Source organism: Ips typographus, linkage group LG4 (genome assembly GCF_016097725.1).
Source record: "Ips typographus isolate SLU linkage group LG4, UJ_Ityp_2.0, whole genome shotgun sequence".
In the NCBI taxonomy this organism is placed as follows: Eukaryota; Metazoa; Arthropoda; class Insecta; order Coleoptera; family Curculionidae; genus Ips; species Ips typographus.
Genome location: NC_138425.1, coordinates 4,726,390 through 4,738,873, shown reverse-complemented (window position 1 = coordinate 4,738,873; position 12,484 = coordinate 4,726,390). Strand labels below are relative to the sequence as shown.

Below are 12,484 nucleotides of genomic sequence, written 5' to 3'. Positions count from 1 at the left end.
AGGCCCAATACTCTAAGTTTCCACCTAGTTGTCCAACAAAATAAACCAATTTTCTTCAAGTTGGGCTGAAGTAAACTAGGTAATACTTATTGGCATAATTAGTTGGTGGTGAAATTCTAATAGGGCCCCCTACATTATAGGTATATTTAGCCTTAGCAAGAAATTATATAAATTTAGATGTAAAACAGTTTGTGCAACCTAAACGCTTTATTATTTTTTTTTTTTTTTTTTTTTTTTTTTTACGCTTTTTTTTTACGTCTTTTTAAAACTGAAACTGAATTCTGATAAATCTCGTTAAGAAAAATACATGCTGTTTACAACAAATTCAAATCTCAATTTAGTTTAAGTTGTCTTTAAAACCGACTTGAGAGTGTTGGGGAAACAAACATTTATATCTTTGGGTAAAAGAAGCAATAAATTATTAATTTAAATTGAGAGTAGAGATGTTAAATGAGTCTTATTTGTAATTAAGTATAATATTTCTGAAAAATTGAGTACACTAATAGACAGAAGTTTACTTAAAAATATTCTTTTGCCTATACACCAAATTAAAAAAACTATATTATAAAAACATTAAAGTATATTACAAATAATGTTTCGTATATAAAATAAAATTGTTGTGTTGGGCGATTCTGTTAGTTTTTCGGATGTTTTTTCGATTTCTTCTCTTTTTTCGTTAACGGCTCCTCTACACCCGGTTCAACAAGTTGTGCTTCACCATCGCGTTTTTTCTTTTTCTTCTTTTTAGTCCCGTCAATAACTTCATTTGCTTCAATAACTAAATCAATCTCTTGCGTTTCCTGAACCAGTTCAGTTGTTTCTTCACATTCTTGCTGCTTTTTAGACTTCTTACTTTTTTTGACTACGAGTTCTGGGGATTCGATAACTGCTTCACCAGAATTATCATCAGTGTGTTCACGTTTCTTCTTCTTTTTCTTAGACTTCTCACCAAAATCTGGATGAGCCTCATCAACCTCATGTTGTTGGCTTATGACATTTTCTTCAGACTTGCAGTTTTTACTAATTTTCTCTCGTCTAGCCTCCTTTTTCTCCATATCTTTACGAAAGTTCTTCACTCTTCCGTTGTAAAACTCATTGTTTTCTCCTTCCTCCAATCGCTCAAAGACGGCAAGGAAAAATCCGTTAGTAAAATCCGTCTCAGGTCGTGCGTATAAGCAGTAACTTCCAATTTTACCAAACTCGGATGACCCGAAATTAGTCCATTCGTTTGTTAGAAAATCTCCGCCAGGTACTAGTTTGTAGCGGTCGTTATTTTCCAGAACTTGTCGCACAACGTCTTCATTCTCTTCAGGGTAAAGTGAACAAGTGGAGTAAACGACGCGTTTGGCATTTGGAAAACGAGTGAGTGCAGCACGCAGGATTTTTATTTGAAATCCTGCAAGTTTTTGAAGCCTGAAGCTGTCTCTGGTTGCATTTTGTTCTACACGGTTCGTCATACCTGAAAATACATGTTACCACAGGTTACATATTTTAATATAACAAATATCAAAGTAAAACGAAATGAGGTAACATAGTAATAGAAAGCTGGCGAATGTGATAAAAAAAGCAAAGGTCATATTCAAAACATTGTTATATTTTATCAATATTGTGTCTCATTTTACTTTGATTTTCGCCATACAAGCAACCTTTTTTGGCAGAAACAACAACGAGTTTCTCACCTTTAGTTAACTTAAAGTTACTCACCAGAACCAGAACAGCTGGGATCAACCAAAATATATTCAACGTCTCCGTATTTATCTGTATTTAGTTGCAGTACATCGTCGCATAAACAAGTTACGCAGGATGCCCCTAAAAATTACAGAAATATTTTTAAAAAAATGTAAAAGACATTTTTTAGAAATACCTGATGTCTCGACCATTTTTCTCAAGGTTTCAAATCGTTGTTTGTCTCTTTCTACTGCATACACACGTCCAGAGTCTTGGATAACTGCGGCCAATTGTGTAGTTTTCATTCCTGGGGCTGCGCACATATCAAGAACTACAGCTCCAGGTGGAGGAGACAAGATATGAACGGGAAGACAGCTAGCCTAAAATAGATATTTACCTAGTAAGTTTGGAATGTAGTACTTTTCTGCTCAAGACTGCAATTACTCTCACGCAAGCAGTGAGGGAGGAAAAAATGTTAGATACAACAATTTTTCTATGGAATTGGATTGGATGCGGAAAAATATGGCCTTTGACACTCAAATTAGTACTGGACAGTATCACTTTACTGCACGCGATTAAGAAAATGGAATAACACTATTACTTGTTAAAATAAAATAAATGGAAAAACAAAGCTGGTTTCTGTGACTCAACTAAAGTTGTTTTTAATAAAAATGATATTACTTCAGGGACATAAACCAGAGATGAGATTTTCCAATTATTGCTTATTCAAAATTACTAATTAACCATAAAACAACTAAAATTAAGGTTGTTTTTCCTCAATTTATGTTTACTTTGGTCTCTTTGAGATTGTTGGGGAAGAAATTCTATGATTCTAGGGTTTTTACCTAACTTTCAAATATTTCAATACAAACCAAAGGACAACTGGTAAAAAGGTTTTTGGACAAAAATTACATTTTCCAACTCACCTTATCTTGAAGAGTAATAGCCCCTTTCTTATAACCTGGATGATTGTAAAATTCTGTCCCAGATGGAAAGATTAACAGTTCAGGAACATGAAAATCTTTTAAAAAATAACTGCCCTCCAAATTGGACAGCTGTTCCAGAAAATTTGTGTAACATTTTTTAGTTGGTGCTGACAGCACCCAACCTTCCTCCTCAAAAAGCTCCACTGCCTCATTAACTGAAGTTTTCAAGGTATTTACGCGAACATAACGTGGTTTTCTGTGAAATGTTTGACAATTGTCAGCTGAAAGAGAAATAATTTCTAAAAGTTACACCATAAAATAACTCAAACTAACACTATTTTAAAGATACTTTATTGTATGTATCACAATTTACATTAAATAACACGCCAATGATAATACTACAAATTAAAAAAATGGAATGTAACTCTCATCAGTCTTCTTTGGCTTCCAATTCACTTTTACTATTTGCCTGGGTCTCTTTGATAACATTACCCATATTGTCATACTCAGGTTCTTTATAAGCAATATAAACATAAATACCAATAATTATATTTACACTAATAACACTAGCAAAAACTGAAATGGCATTTGTTTCAAATGGTTGTAAATGGAAATGATCAGTAAGGTAGTGTCTGGTACCAAAGAAAACTAGGAATGGTATACTAAACATTAAAACACTGAAAAACAGTAATAGAGCTATAGCTTTAGCTGCTTGGCGAGTTTGAGGAGGTAACCAATCTGATGAAAGATATGGTGGTGCTACATCAATTTCATCTTCCTTGTCTTCTTGATGTCTTTGGGTAAGTGTTTGATTTTCACTTTCCATGTTATAAACCTAGTTTAAAGAAAAATAAAACATAACTTTACCTGGTGAAATGTCCACAGAACTGTCACTGAGGTGTGCATGAAAAGCTTGTTCATATCCTAGCACAGTTACAATTGGCTTTGCATCACTTTTTGGCAGTTGCTTTTTACCCCATACTAATTCTGATATCAACACCCGCGCTAGCCACGGATCAAACCGAGACTCTTTTTCTAACAAATGAGTTCTCTTTAGTAATAGATTGAGCTCATTTGATCTCTGTAATGTTGTGGCTACCAAAGCGTAAAGAGCTTTTGTATTCTAAAATTTGAAAACTAATAGTCAACAGCCCGAAAAATGATACATAAAACCATGGAAATTAACTTACAAAATGCGTCTTTTCATATACTAGTTGCTTTAAGCTGCCCGCACCCTCAGCAACCTTCTGTGTTATACTTGCAGCACATTTGTAAAGTCTTGGAACTTTAACAGAATGCTTAAAACCGGCTTTAACTTCCATGATTTACCTTTGTGATCCCGTTTGTTTAATCAGCAAATTTTCTTTAAATTCAGGTTTTTAGAGATAATTTTTTTTTTCAGAGAAAATAAGCTTTTTTGGATAAATAAACAATCACATGTCATATGATTAATTAACCTCAATTTCTGTAAAGTATGTTTTGTACTGTCTGATGTCAAAAGAACTTCCAAATTTGTCAAAGACCGTCAAAATAAACCAGACTAAGTCACTGTCATTGTCAGTTGTCACTTGTCAGATTGTTCATGATCAACTTCACGTGTGTTCACGTATTCACCCATGACCCATCTCCATCAGTTTTATTTTTGTTTTTAATTTTAAATTTTACATTTTCACTTGAAAGTTTTCAAGTTTGGTAGTGATTACAGAACTAGTAATAGTTTTACTACCGAACTAGTTCAGTTTTTGGCCTTTCTTAGTTTGATTCAGTTTATTTCTGTACTATTTATTATCCCAAGTAACCCCAATACTAGTAAACATAAACAGAAGCTTGGAATCTGAAGAAAAATGCCACTTGGATATCCCTGCAGATAATAAAGGCAGCTAAAGACAATTTTTAACTATAAAGGACACTAACTAGACATAAATAACCAGCTGGATTAACTATGAGTCGGTGGTGGCAAAACAACTCAACTCCCAGTATGGGATTTGTATATTTCAATCCTAAAGAACAGTCGAATTCAAATGGAAGTTTGAGTAGTCAGTCAATGGGGGACACATCAGATTTTCTCAGTTTTGATAATGGAACACCACCAAACTGCTCACCACAAGACAACCAGGTCTTCCAGGAATTTAGTCCTCAAAATTACAGCAGTCCTAGAAAACAGTATTATAGAAAAAGCCCTGGACTTGCATTCGGCAGGCGGTATTCACCTGTGTTGGGCCACAACCAATCTTGGAGGAAAAATGGTGGCCTGACTAGGAATAATAGTAGTCAGGTAACTAAATTAAATTTGCACTGATTACTGTAATAAGTTTTAATCAACTTACAAGTTTTGTATAAAATCTTTTGTTTAATGTATTCCTTCTTTTTTCAGCATGATTTTGGACACTATCAGAATCACATCCGAAACAGAAATAGACAGAATGTGAATGGAAATATGTCAGTTTTCTTCGATCCAACCTGTATGGAAGATCCATGGCTAGAGTTGGAACAAGCTTTGATTGAAAAGCAAAGATCTCAAAGCAGTCCAGAGGGTGAAAACAGTACAAATTCGAAATCATCATCTAATTCAGAGGAAAGTGACATGGAAAATGGCAGTTCTGAGGATTCTGACTTAGAAAAAAATGCATGAGTGTTTAGTAATGCAATCTAGTTTGTATTTTGTAAATATTTATGTAGAGGTAATTTTACTTTATGTACCTAGTTTTTATCTTTATTTTCTTTAATAGTATAGTTAGAAGATTTTTTATAAATTGATGATAATTTTGTAATTATGGGCAATATAAAATATAATTTAATTAATTATCAAAATAGTGTATTAATACTGGGTGTTCAGGGCTCCTGGGATGTACAAGATTTATGACTGTTTCCCCAACATTGCTAAGCTCTCCTACCCAACAGGCTAAGTTGGGTTCAAAGACAGCTTAGTTGAGACTGTGTTATTTTGCACCTGATCTGTCACATTCAAATGTCAACTTAGCCTAAGTTGTACTTAAAATCAACTTTAAAATTTAAATTCCTTTTTTTTCCTGCTTATACAGGGTAGGCAGTAGTGTGACCTGACCTGCAACAAAACAATTGAATGTTACTAAACAATTTTATTTTTTAATATTTAGCTGCCTTGGCCACAAAATTGTTTAATTTTCCTCAAAACAAAAGACAACTTTGTGATAGCTTATTTTAAAGAAAAAAAAATTGCTTATTAATTGGGCAAAAAAGTGAAAAACTTTATGTGATGACTTGAAAAACAATGACTTAATAAAAATGTTAGTTACACCACAGGAACCTACTAAAAATTAGTCTTAACAATGTTGAAGTTATATTTAGCTTCAATCAAAACTAACAAAATAAAATAAGCAAAAAGCAGTTTTTTTCTATCTCCTATAGTTTTCTAAATCTCCTATAAAAACGAAATTTGCCCACCCTGAACGTATAAGGTATCCCGATCTATTATAGATTGTAAAATATTTGCATAAACTGAAATATAGTCTTTGGAATTGTGAAACATGAAATAGTAGGTTATTATAATTAATTAAATAGACTACAACACATACCGCCATACCAATTTGGTTTAAAACCTAAGAACTCAACTGTTCACCCCTTGTTTATACTAACTAACAACATATTCAAACTACGCATCTTGAAAACAAGAAATCAGCATGTCTCTAATGGACATCAATAAAGCATTTGACAGTGTATGGCACAAAGGACTACAAATTCCACAAACTGAACACACCAAAATACTTAATCCACATTATTAGAAACTTGATTGGAAAACAGACAACTAGAAATGCGTATAGACAACATTACCATTTCTGAACCAGGACTACCACAAGAGTCGCCTTTATCACCCTTCCTCTCTACAATATCAACTGCCATGACATATAGGTACAACCACAATCTACTTGACATAAACTACATAAGCAAACATGACTACATTCGTCCAATATGCTGACGATACTGCACTCATAGTTCATGCCAAAACTCCAAACATTAACAGACAACACGACGGCCATAGTTTTACAAATGGAGATTAACACCAAACCCCACGAAAAACCAACCAATCACAAAATAAAAGACAACTACAACAACAACCATAGTATTGTCTAATTGAGGACAAAAGGTCACACCAGCAAACCTTTCAAGACTTGAGAATTTAAAGTTTAGACCACCGTTTTGCTGACAAATTCACCATTTTTATAAAATATCTAAGAAACGGTGCAAGATAGTTATAGGGAAGTATTAACATTAATTAGTAGCCTTCTTGCGAGGAATTCAAACACTCCAAATTTCAGTGATAAATTGTTCTCTAGATACTTCTAATATACGATCACCGTGAATCACCCTGTATATAATTAATTGTTCACAAGGAAACCATAAAATATAGTCCAATTCATTTGCATATATGCATGTATTATTAAATTATCATTGTTACTTATTACTAATAAAATTATTGCCATTAATATAGGCTAACATAGTTAAATTATACTAAATAGCAATGCTTCCCTACTACATAATTCTGAATAAAACTGCATCCTTATAGGATTTAAATATTCAGACTACTATTTAGTAGAATAGCATTCTAGGTAGATACACTCAATTATTCATCTCTTAATTTTAATTTTATAAATAGGTACGATTGTATGATTTTTATTTTTAGAGTTATTAAAAGATGAAGTTATTCAAACATTAGCAGCAAAAAGTCTTTTAACAAACACAGAATGTTATTTATAAGTCAAAATTATTTTCACTCTGAAATGGAAAGGATCTGATCTGTAAAAAAGTTCAACTTTACTCACTATAATCATACCATCTACCTTAGATAAAGTTAAATAATAAAGTAATTTTAGGGAGAAACGCGTAACCACATTTGTAACTAAACAACTACAACGTTTTATCACACTTTGTATTTACATGACAAACACTTTTTCCACTTCCTTGTAAGGAAACAATTGTTTCGTCTTAGGGCATCTAACATGGCCGTTGTTTTCTTTGGCCATATTAGCCAAAGCCTGTATGAATAATTAAAAACAATAAAAATGCACAAACTATACCAGCTTTGGATTGTTTTACCTGTTCCCCATAAATGTAACCGTTTGGTAACATCATCGGCTGATTATTCTCGTTCAATGGCAACCCAGTAATATGGCAATATAGTCTCGATTGTGAGCAGTGGGAAAACGGAAGAGTTTCGGCGAGTTTGTTTAAGTCATCATTGCACACTGGGCAAGCAGGATTTTTATTTTCGCTGCTTTCTGCATAACACTGAGTGTGTAGTTGTTAAGGATAATTGGACATACAGTTGACAGGTTACAATATTATTTCCAAAACATTTTATTAATATTTAGTATAAAAAGGATATGGTGTCTTCAATGCTGAAAGTCCAGCTTGCAACGTCACTGTAAAAACTGACTGAGAGGACAACTGAAACAACCTATAATTTTCCTGTCGGAATTGTTCAATCAAATCATCCCATCTGGATAAGTCAAATAGAACTGCATATGGAACTATAGTAACGTCCACAGGAAATGCCAGCAAAGCCATAACTTTCTATAAATTCTAGAGTTTAACTTTATGAACTCTTACTTACATGCAGTAGCAAAACCTGAATGGTAGGCAGATGTTCCTCCTCAAAACTAGGAAAATGCTTTCGAGCGTGTTTGATGGCGTCAATTCTACGATCTTTCCTAATAAATTCAACAAACTCCTGAACCCTCAAATTAAACTCCATTGTTGACTTAAGTTTTCGGAGTTTGGACTTATTATCATGGCACCATGACAAACACTTTGCAGTTTCGTGATTAGCCAAAGAAGTCTCAACTTCGCGCGAGTTTAAGAATAAATCTAAAGATATTCGAATTTATTAGCTGTCACATAATGATAAACGAACACCTACCAATATTTGTATATTCCTTTATGTCGCTACGTTCAGCTAGTTTAATAGCGGAGTTATAAAATCCGTTGCGTAAAAAATACTCCACGACCATGCGGTCCAATCTTTTTCGACGCCAGTTACCTACAGTTCCTAACATTAAAATGATAATTATGATTCAAACATATCAGAAGTTATTATTTAATGTACCAGTGGACGCGGAGCTGCTGGTTGCAATAGCTGCGTGTTCTTTTAGATGCTCAAGACGTCGTTTACACACATTAGAAGCGGCCAGTTCCTCAGAAATACTTTCGTCTGCTTTTCTCTTTAGAACTTGCAGTTTTTCTACCATACCACCTAACAAAAATTCTTTTTTATGGTTTAATATTGATATGTTAAAAATGTTTCTAAGTACTTTATGTATTGCAACTATTTCCCACACTAATCTATTCATAAAAAAAAACAGCTGAACTATTGAAATAGAACTAGCAGAAGTATCTTTGGTTCTTACCTAAAAAATGTGATAAGTGCATCGCTTTAACTTCAGGTTCCTGAAGGCACTTCTCCAATTCACTAACTCCTTGTTGTACATGAGACACTTCCCTATCTAGTGTCTTCTGGGCTGTACGAAATTTTTTGTTCAATATTTCATAAGGAACCTAAATATAGAAATGTCTACTTTAAAAAGCTTTTAACAAATAATTGATCACAATTAACTAAATATTTAAGACAATTTTTAGCGCCAATGTTGTATGTAAAAAAAAAATTATGTATGTTAAAAAAAATTTTGTTGTCGCACTTCTCAGTAAAAACTACAGTCTTATTTGGTCTTTTATGATCTACCTATTTACTTTAAACATCAGTTGAATAAAATAATCAGTCCCTGGATAGTTTTTCCAAAAACAAACTAAACCACTGAGTGTTATAATGGAAAAGTTGATATACTTGGTTCAGTGACTTCTGTTGTCTCACATCTCTTATCATTCAGTTCAGTCATTTGATTAGACAAAGATCAAATAAAAATTTGAGTTTTATACCATCATACTACCAGCTATTGTTGGCTGGACAGTTCAACTGATGTCAGATTATTTTGCCCAAAGTAGTTCTGTATCCAAAATGTCTTGGTTTTTAAATTGTCAAAGGCATCTAGGAACATTTTGAATGTGCCAAAGACTTCTAAATGCTACTGAGAACTTTCTGAAGAGTTCTAGAGCCCTTTACAACAACTCAAACTTTCCCAGAACTGTTTTATATTGCCAGAGGCCTCTAGGACCATTTTGAAAGTTCCATAGGCCTCTATAAATGTCTAAAGCAGGTTTTACACCGCCCTTTGATGTCAAAGAAATTCATGATTTATGCATGAAGCTGCTTCAAGAACGAATTTTATCAGTGTAAAACAAAATTTTTTATGGCAAATTTTTTACCCAGGACAGGTTCTATTTTCATCCAACTTATTTGATCAAACTTGCCGTTTTGCGTAATGCCAACTGTCAACAGATAAAAATGAAAAAGTGAGAGTGAGAGCTGCAGAATTCAAAACGTAAACACAGAAATCAGGATGATTATGAAATTTCAAAATAAAAATATCAAAAATACCAGAAAAACAAGTAAGAATAATCTGTAATTATTACCAACTAAACACTAAATTCACTTGGTTTGGTTGGCCAAACTGTTTTCATTGACAGCTTTGACATAAAAGTTTGATAAGTGTAAAATCAAATCACTGCTCCAAAAAGTTCATGAATTTATTTGAGGCATAAAATTTGATAAAATAAATGTTTCCAATTTCTTTGAATTATAACTTTTGGTAAAGACCTGGTTTAAACCTTCCCAAAACTGTTTTAAATTGTCAGATGCCTAAAGAACCATTTAGGGTTTTAAGAAGGTTTCTGGAAATGGTATCCTTAGATCTAGCTATGCTATCTATATCAATAATGGAAAATATGTGTTATTCCAAAATGAAAGAGAGAAAATTTTGAGGATAGCATTTACTGGTAATTCAAATCTGTTTCTAACCACATAAAATCAAAGCAAGGAAAGTTTTTAAAACCTATTTAGGCAATACTTTGCATAAAAGTTTATGGCAATTGTGCATTATTGCTATAAACTATTTTATGTTAACAAAATAGAACAATTTTCTACAAAGTACTAGTTAAGGCAGTTAAGATTATGCATTATTTTAGTAGTAGTATACTTCTATATTCCACTGCAATAACTGGTAGTCTCAATATGAACCTAATCAACTTTTTGTTTCTTGCACAATTTTAATCTTCTGAAATTTGTATTACTAATGTGTGTATTATAGGAAAACCAAAAAAACTACTGAACACCTATAGGAAAGGTACATGTATGTCTGGTTTTGCAACTGCAATAACTACAACAGGTTTCTACTGCAAAAAATTGATACCTAACTAACTGATCAGTTAGGTCAAATTATATAATTTTTTTGCCTGTAAGTTTTGTAGTTGCCTCACTGATGAATAGTTGGTCTCCAAACATTTGAATTACAAGCTGTCAAGCTTTGAATGTTGTTTTCTTTTACCTGAACCATATCCCAACAATCTACCTACCCTATTCTAACAAAGGGTCCAAGAAATGACCAAGGCTTCAAGCATAACAACCATATAATTTTACTGTCAATTTTATGGTAAGCCTAAGTGGCATCAATTAACATTTACAGTGATACTAAACAGGTAACACATGTTTTTCTAATTCCTACACCTGATATTTCATGCCACATGTTAAGCCTTCCACATGGTAGTATTGTATTGTTAGTAATCAACAAATAAATAATCTTGACTAAGTTCTAATAATTAGGTATAGAACCCTTTATATCACAAAAATTATATGCAGGAATTTTTTTTAACCTGTTACTCATAGAAAATGGATTACAATGATAATGAATATTTATTGTGATAAAGGGTTGATTTTTGGTCTGTTATTATTCATGAAGATTTTTACATAATAATATTAGTGAATACAAAATATTGCGTTGTTTGCATAGTTTGTTATCCATTTTTGACATGAACCATTAACAAAGCACTCAAATTTTAGTATCAAATTACACTTGTAATCACATAGATCTGGATTATAAAAATACAATTACCTTTAAAGTAGGATGCTCCAAAGCCTTTATATCAGCCATTGCAAATATTTATGTGAATATGTAATTATACCATTAAAAAATCACGTTTTACAATTAAATGAGGACAGAAGCAACTATAAGAATGATTTTTTGTCTATTTACAGAGAAAGACTGCACACTGCTGTTTTCTGTTTACTGGAAAACAGATGATCGTGATTGACAATATTGACATAAAAGATGTGTCATATTTAAAAAAAACTTACTTTTGGTCACATGATTGCATTATTGTTAACATTATAATGAGTCACATGACAGCAGTTTAATAATAGAAATGGAAATACCCTTCGAGCAAAAAGAATCAGGAGGTAGCAAATACCCCGTTCATTCTTATTAAGCGACCGAGACGGAAGTCGCCATCATTGTCCCCCACATTCACCTACTGCCCAATTGAATGAAACTTCCGGAGTTAGTCGTGTAAAACAATTTTGTTTATATTTGGTGGTATGTGAAGTTAGCTAAAAACCGCAAAGATTATTTTAGTTTTATTATTTAATTAATTTTTGTAAACTTAAATTAGTTGAATTATTATTGACGAGTAGATTTGTGAATAGTGGGCAACAGTAGATTGATTAACGTCACTGATTTTCTGACAGTTTACGGCGCCATACTGTACCCCATTTTTGTTTGCCTCTTTGATTGTATTGCTCCTTCCTGCTATATTTTTTTATTCATTGGAAATACCCCACAAAATATAAAGATTAGGGTTTTTCAGAAACAGTAATCCAAAGGCAGATCAACAATACCTTCATTTTAATATTTTGCGAATAACTATTTCTAGTGCTTATTGAACACTTATTGCTTAAACAGCAAAAACCTTCAAATGTAGAGAATTCTGTACTTGTTTTAAAATTATTCCACCCGAACTATAGGAAC

At 32.7% G+C, this 12,484-nt stretch overlaps 4 protein-coding genes across 5 annotated transcripts; 1 reads left to right on the top strand and 3 right to left on the bottom strand.

Moving 5' to 3' along the window:
* Nucleotides 1-562: 562 nt before the first annotated feature.
* Nucleotides 563-3,919, bottom strand: Nsun5 (Nop2/Sun-like domain containing protein 5). Its single transcript, XM_081979069.1, has 6 exons — nt 3,785-3,919; nt 3,462-3,717; nt 2,595-2,875; nt 1,865-2,048; nt 1,705-1,809; nt 563-1,459 (listed from the first exon to the last, which is right to left on the bottom strand). The coding sequence occupies exons 1-6, from the start codon at nt 3,914-3,916 to the stop codon at nt 636-638; spliced, it is 1,782 nt and encodes a 593-aa protein (XP_081835195.1). The 5' UTR covers nt 3,917-3,919; the 3' UTR covers nt 563-635.
* Nucleotides 2,929-4,081, bottom strand: LOC145728663 (uncharacterized). Its single transcript, XM_081979074.1, has 2 exons — nt 3,924-4,081; nt 2,929-3,429 (listed from the first exon to the last, which is right to left on the bottom strand). The coding sequence occupies exon 2, from the start codon at nt 3,418-3,420 to the stop codon at nt 3,025-3,027; it is 396 nt and encodes a 131-aa protein (XP_081835200.1). The 5' UTR covers nt 3,421-3,429; nt 3,924-4,081; the 3' UTR covers nt 2,929-3,024.
* Nucleotides 4,082-4,185: 104 nt separating this feature from the next.
* Nucleotides 4,186-5,405, top strand: LOC145728660 (uncharacterized). The gene is made up of 2 exons (XM_081979072.1): nt 4,186-4,869; nt 4,969-5,405. The coding sequence occupies exons 1-2, from the start codon at nt 4,537-4,539 to the stop codon at nt 5,224-5,226; spliced, it is 591 nt and encodes a 196-aa protein (XP_081835198.1). The 5' UTR covers nt 4,186-4,536; the 3' UTR covers nt 5,227-5,405.
* Nucleotides 5,406-6,986: 1,581 nt separating this feature from the next.
* Nucleotides 6,987-11,758, bottom strand: Kaz (E3 ubiquitin-protein transferase Katazuke). Of its 2 annotated transcripts, none has more exons than XM_081979070.1 (8): nt 11,573-11,758; nt 8,978-9,125; nt 8,677-8,835; nt 8,491-8,619; nt 8,200-8,438; nt 7,958-8,144; nt 7,668-7,864; nt 6,987-7,606 (listed from the first exon to the last, which is right to left on the bottom strand). In XM_081979070.1, the coding sequence occupies exons 1-8, from the start codon at nt 11,609-11,611 to the stop codon at nt 7,505-7,507; spliced, it is 1,200 nt and encodes a 399-aa protein (XP_081835196.1). In that variant the 5' UTR covers nt 11,612-11,758; the 3' UTR covers nt 6,987-7,504. The 2 variants fall into 2 exon arrangements, with proteins under 2 accessions (XP_081835196.1, XP_081835197.1); XM_081979071.1 differs by having other exon boundaries at nt 8,677-8,823; nt 11,573-11,757.
* Nucleotides 11,759-12,484: the final 726 nt, after the last annotated feature.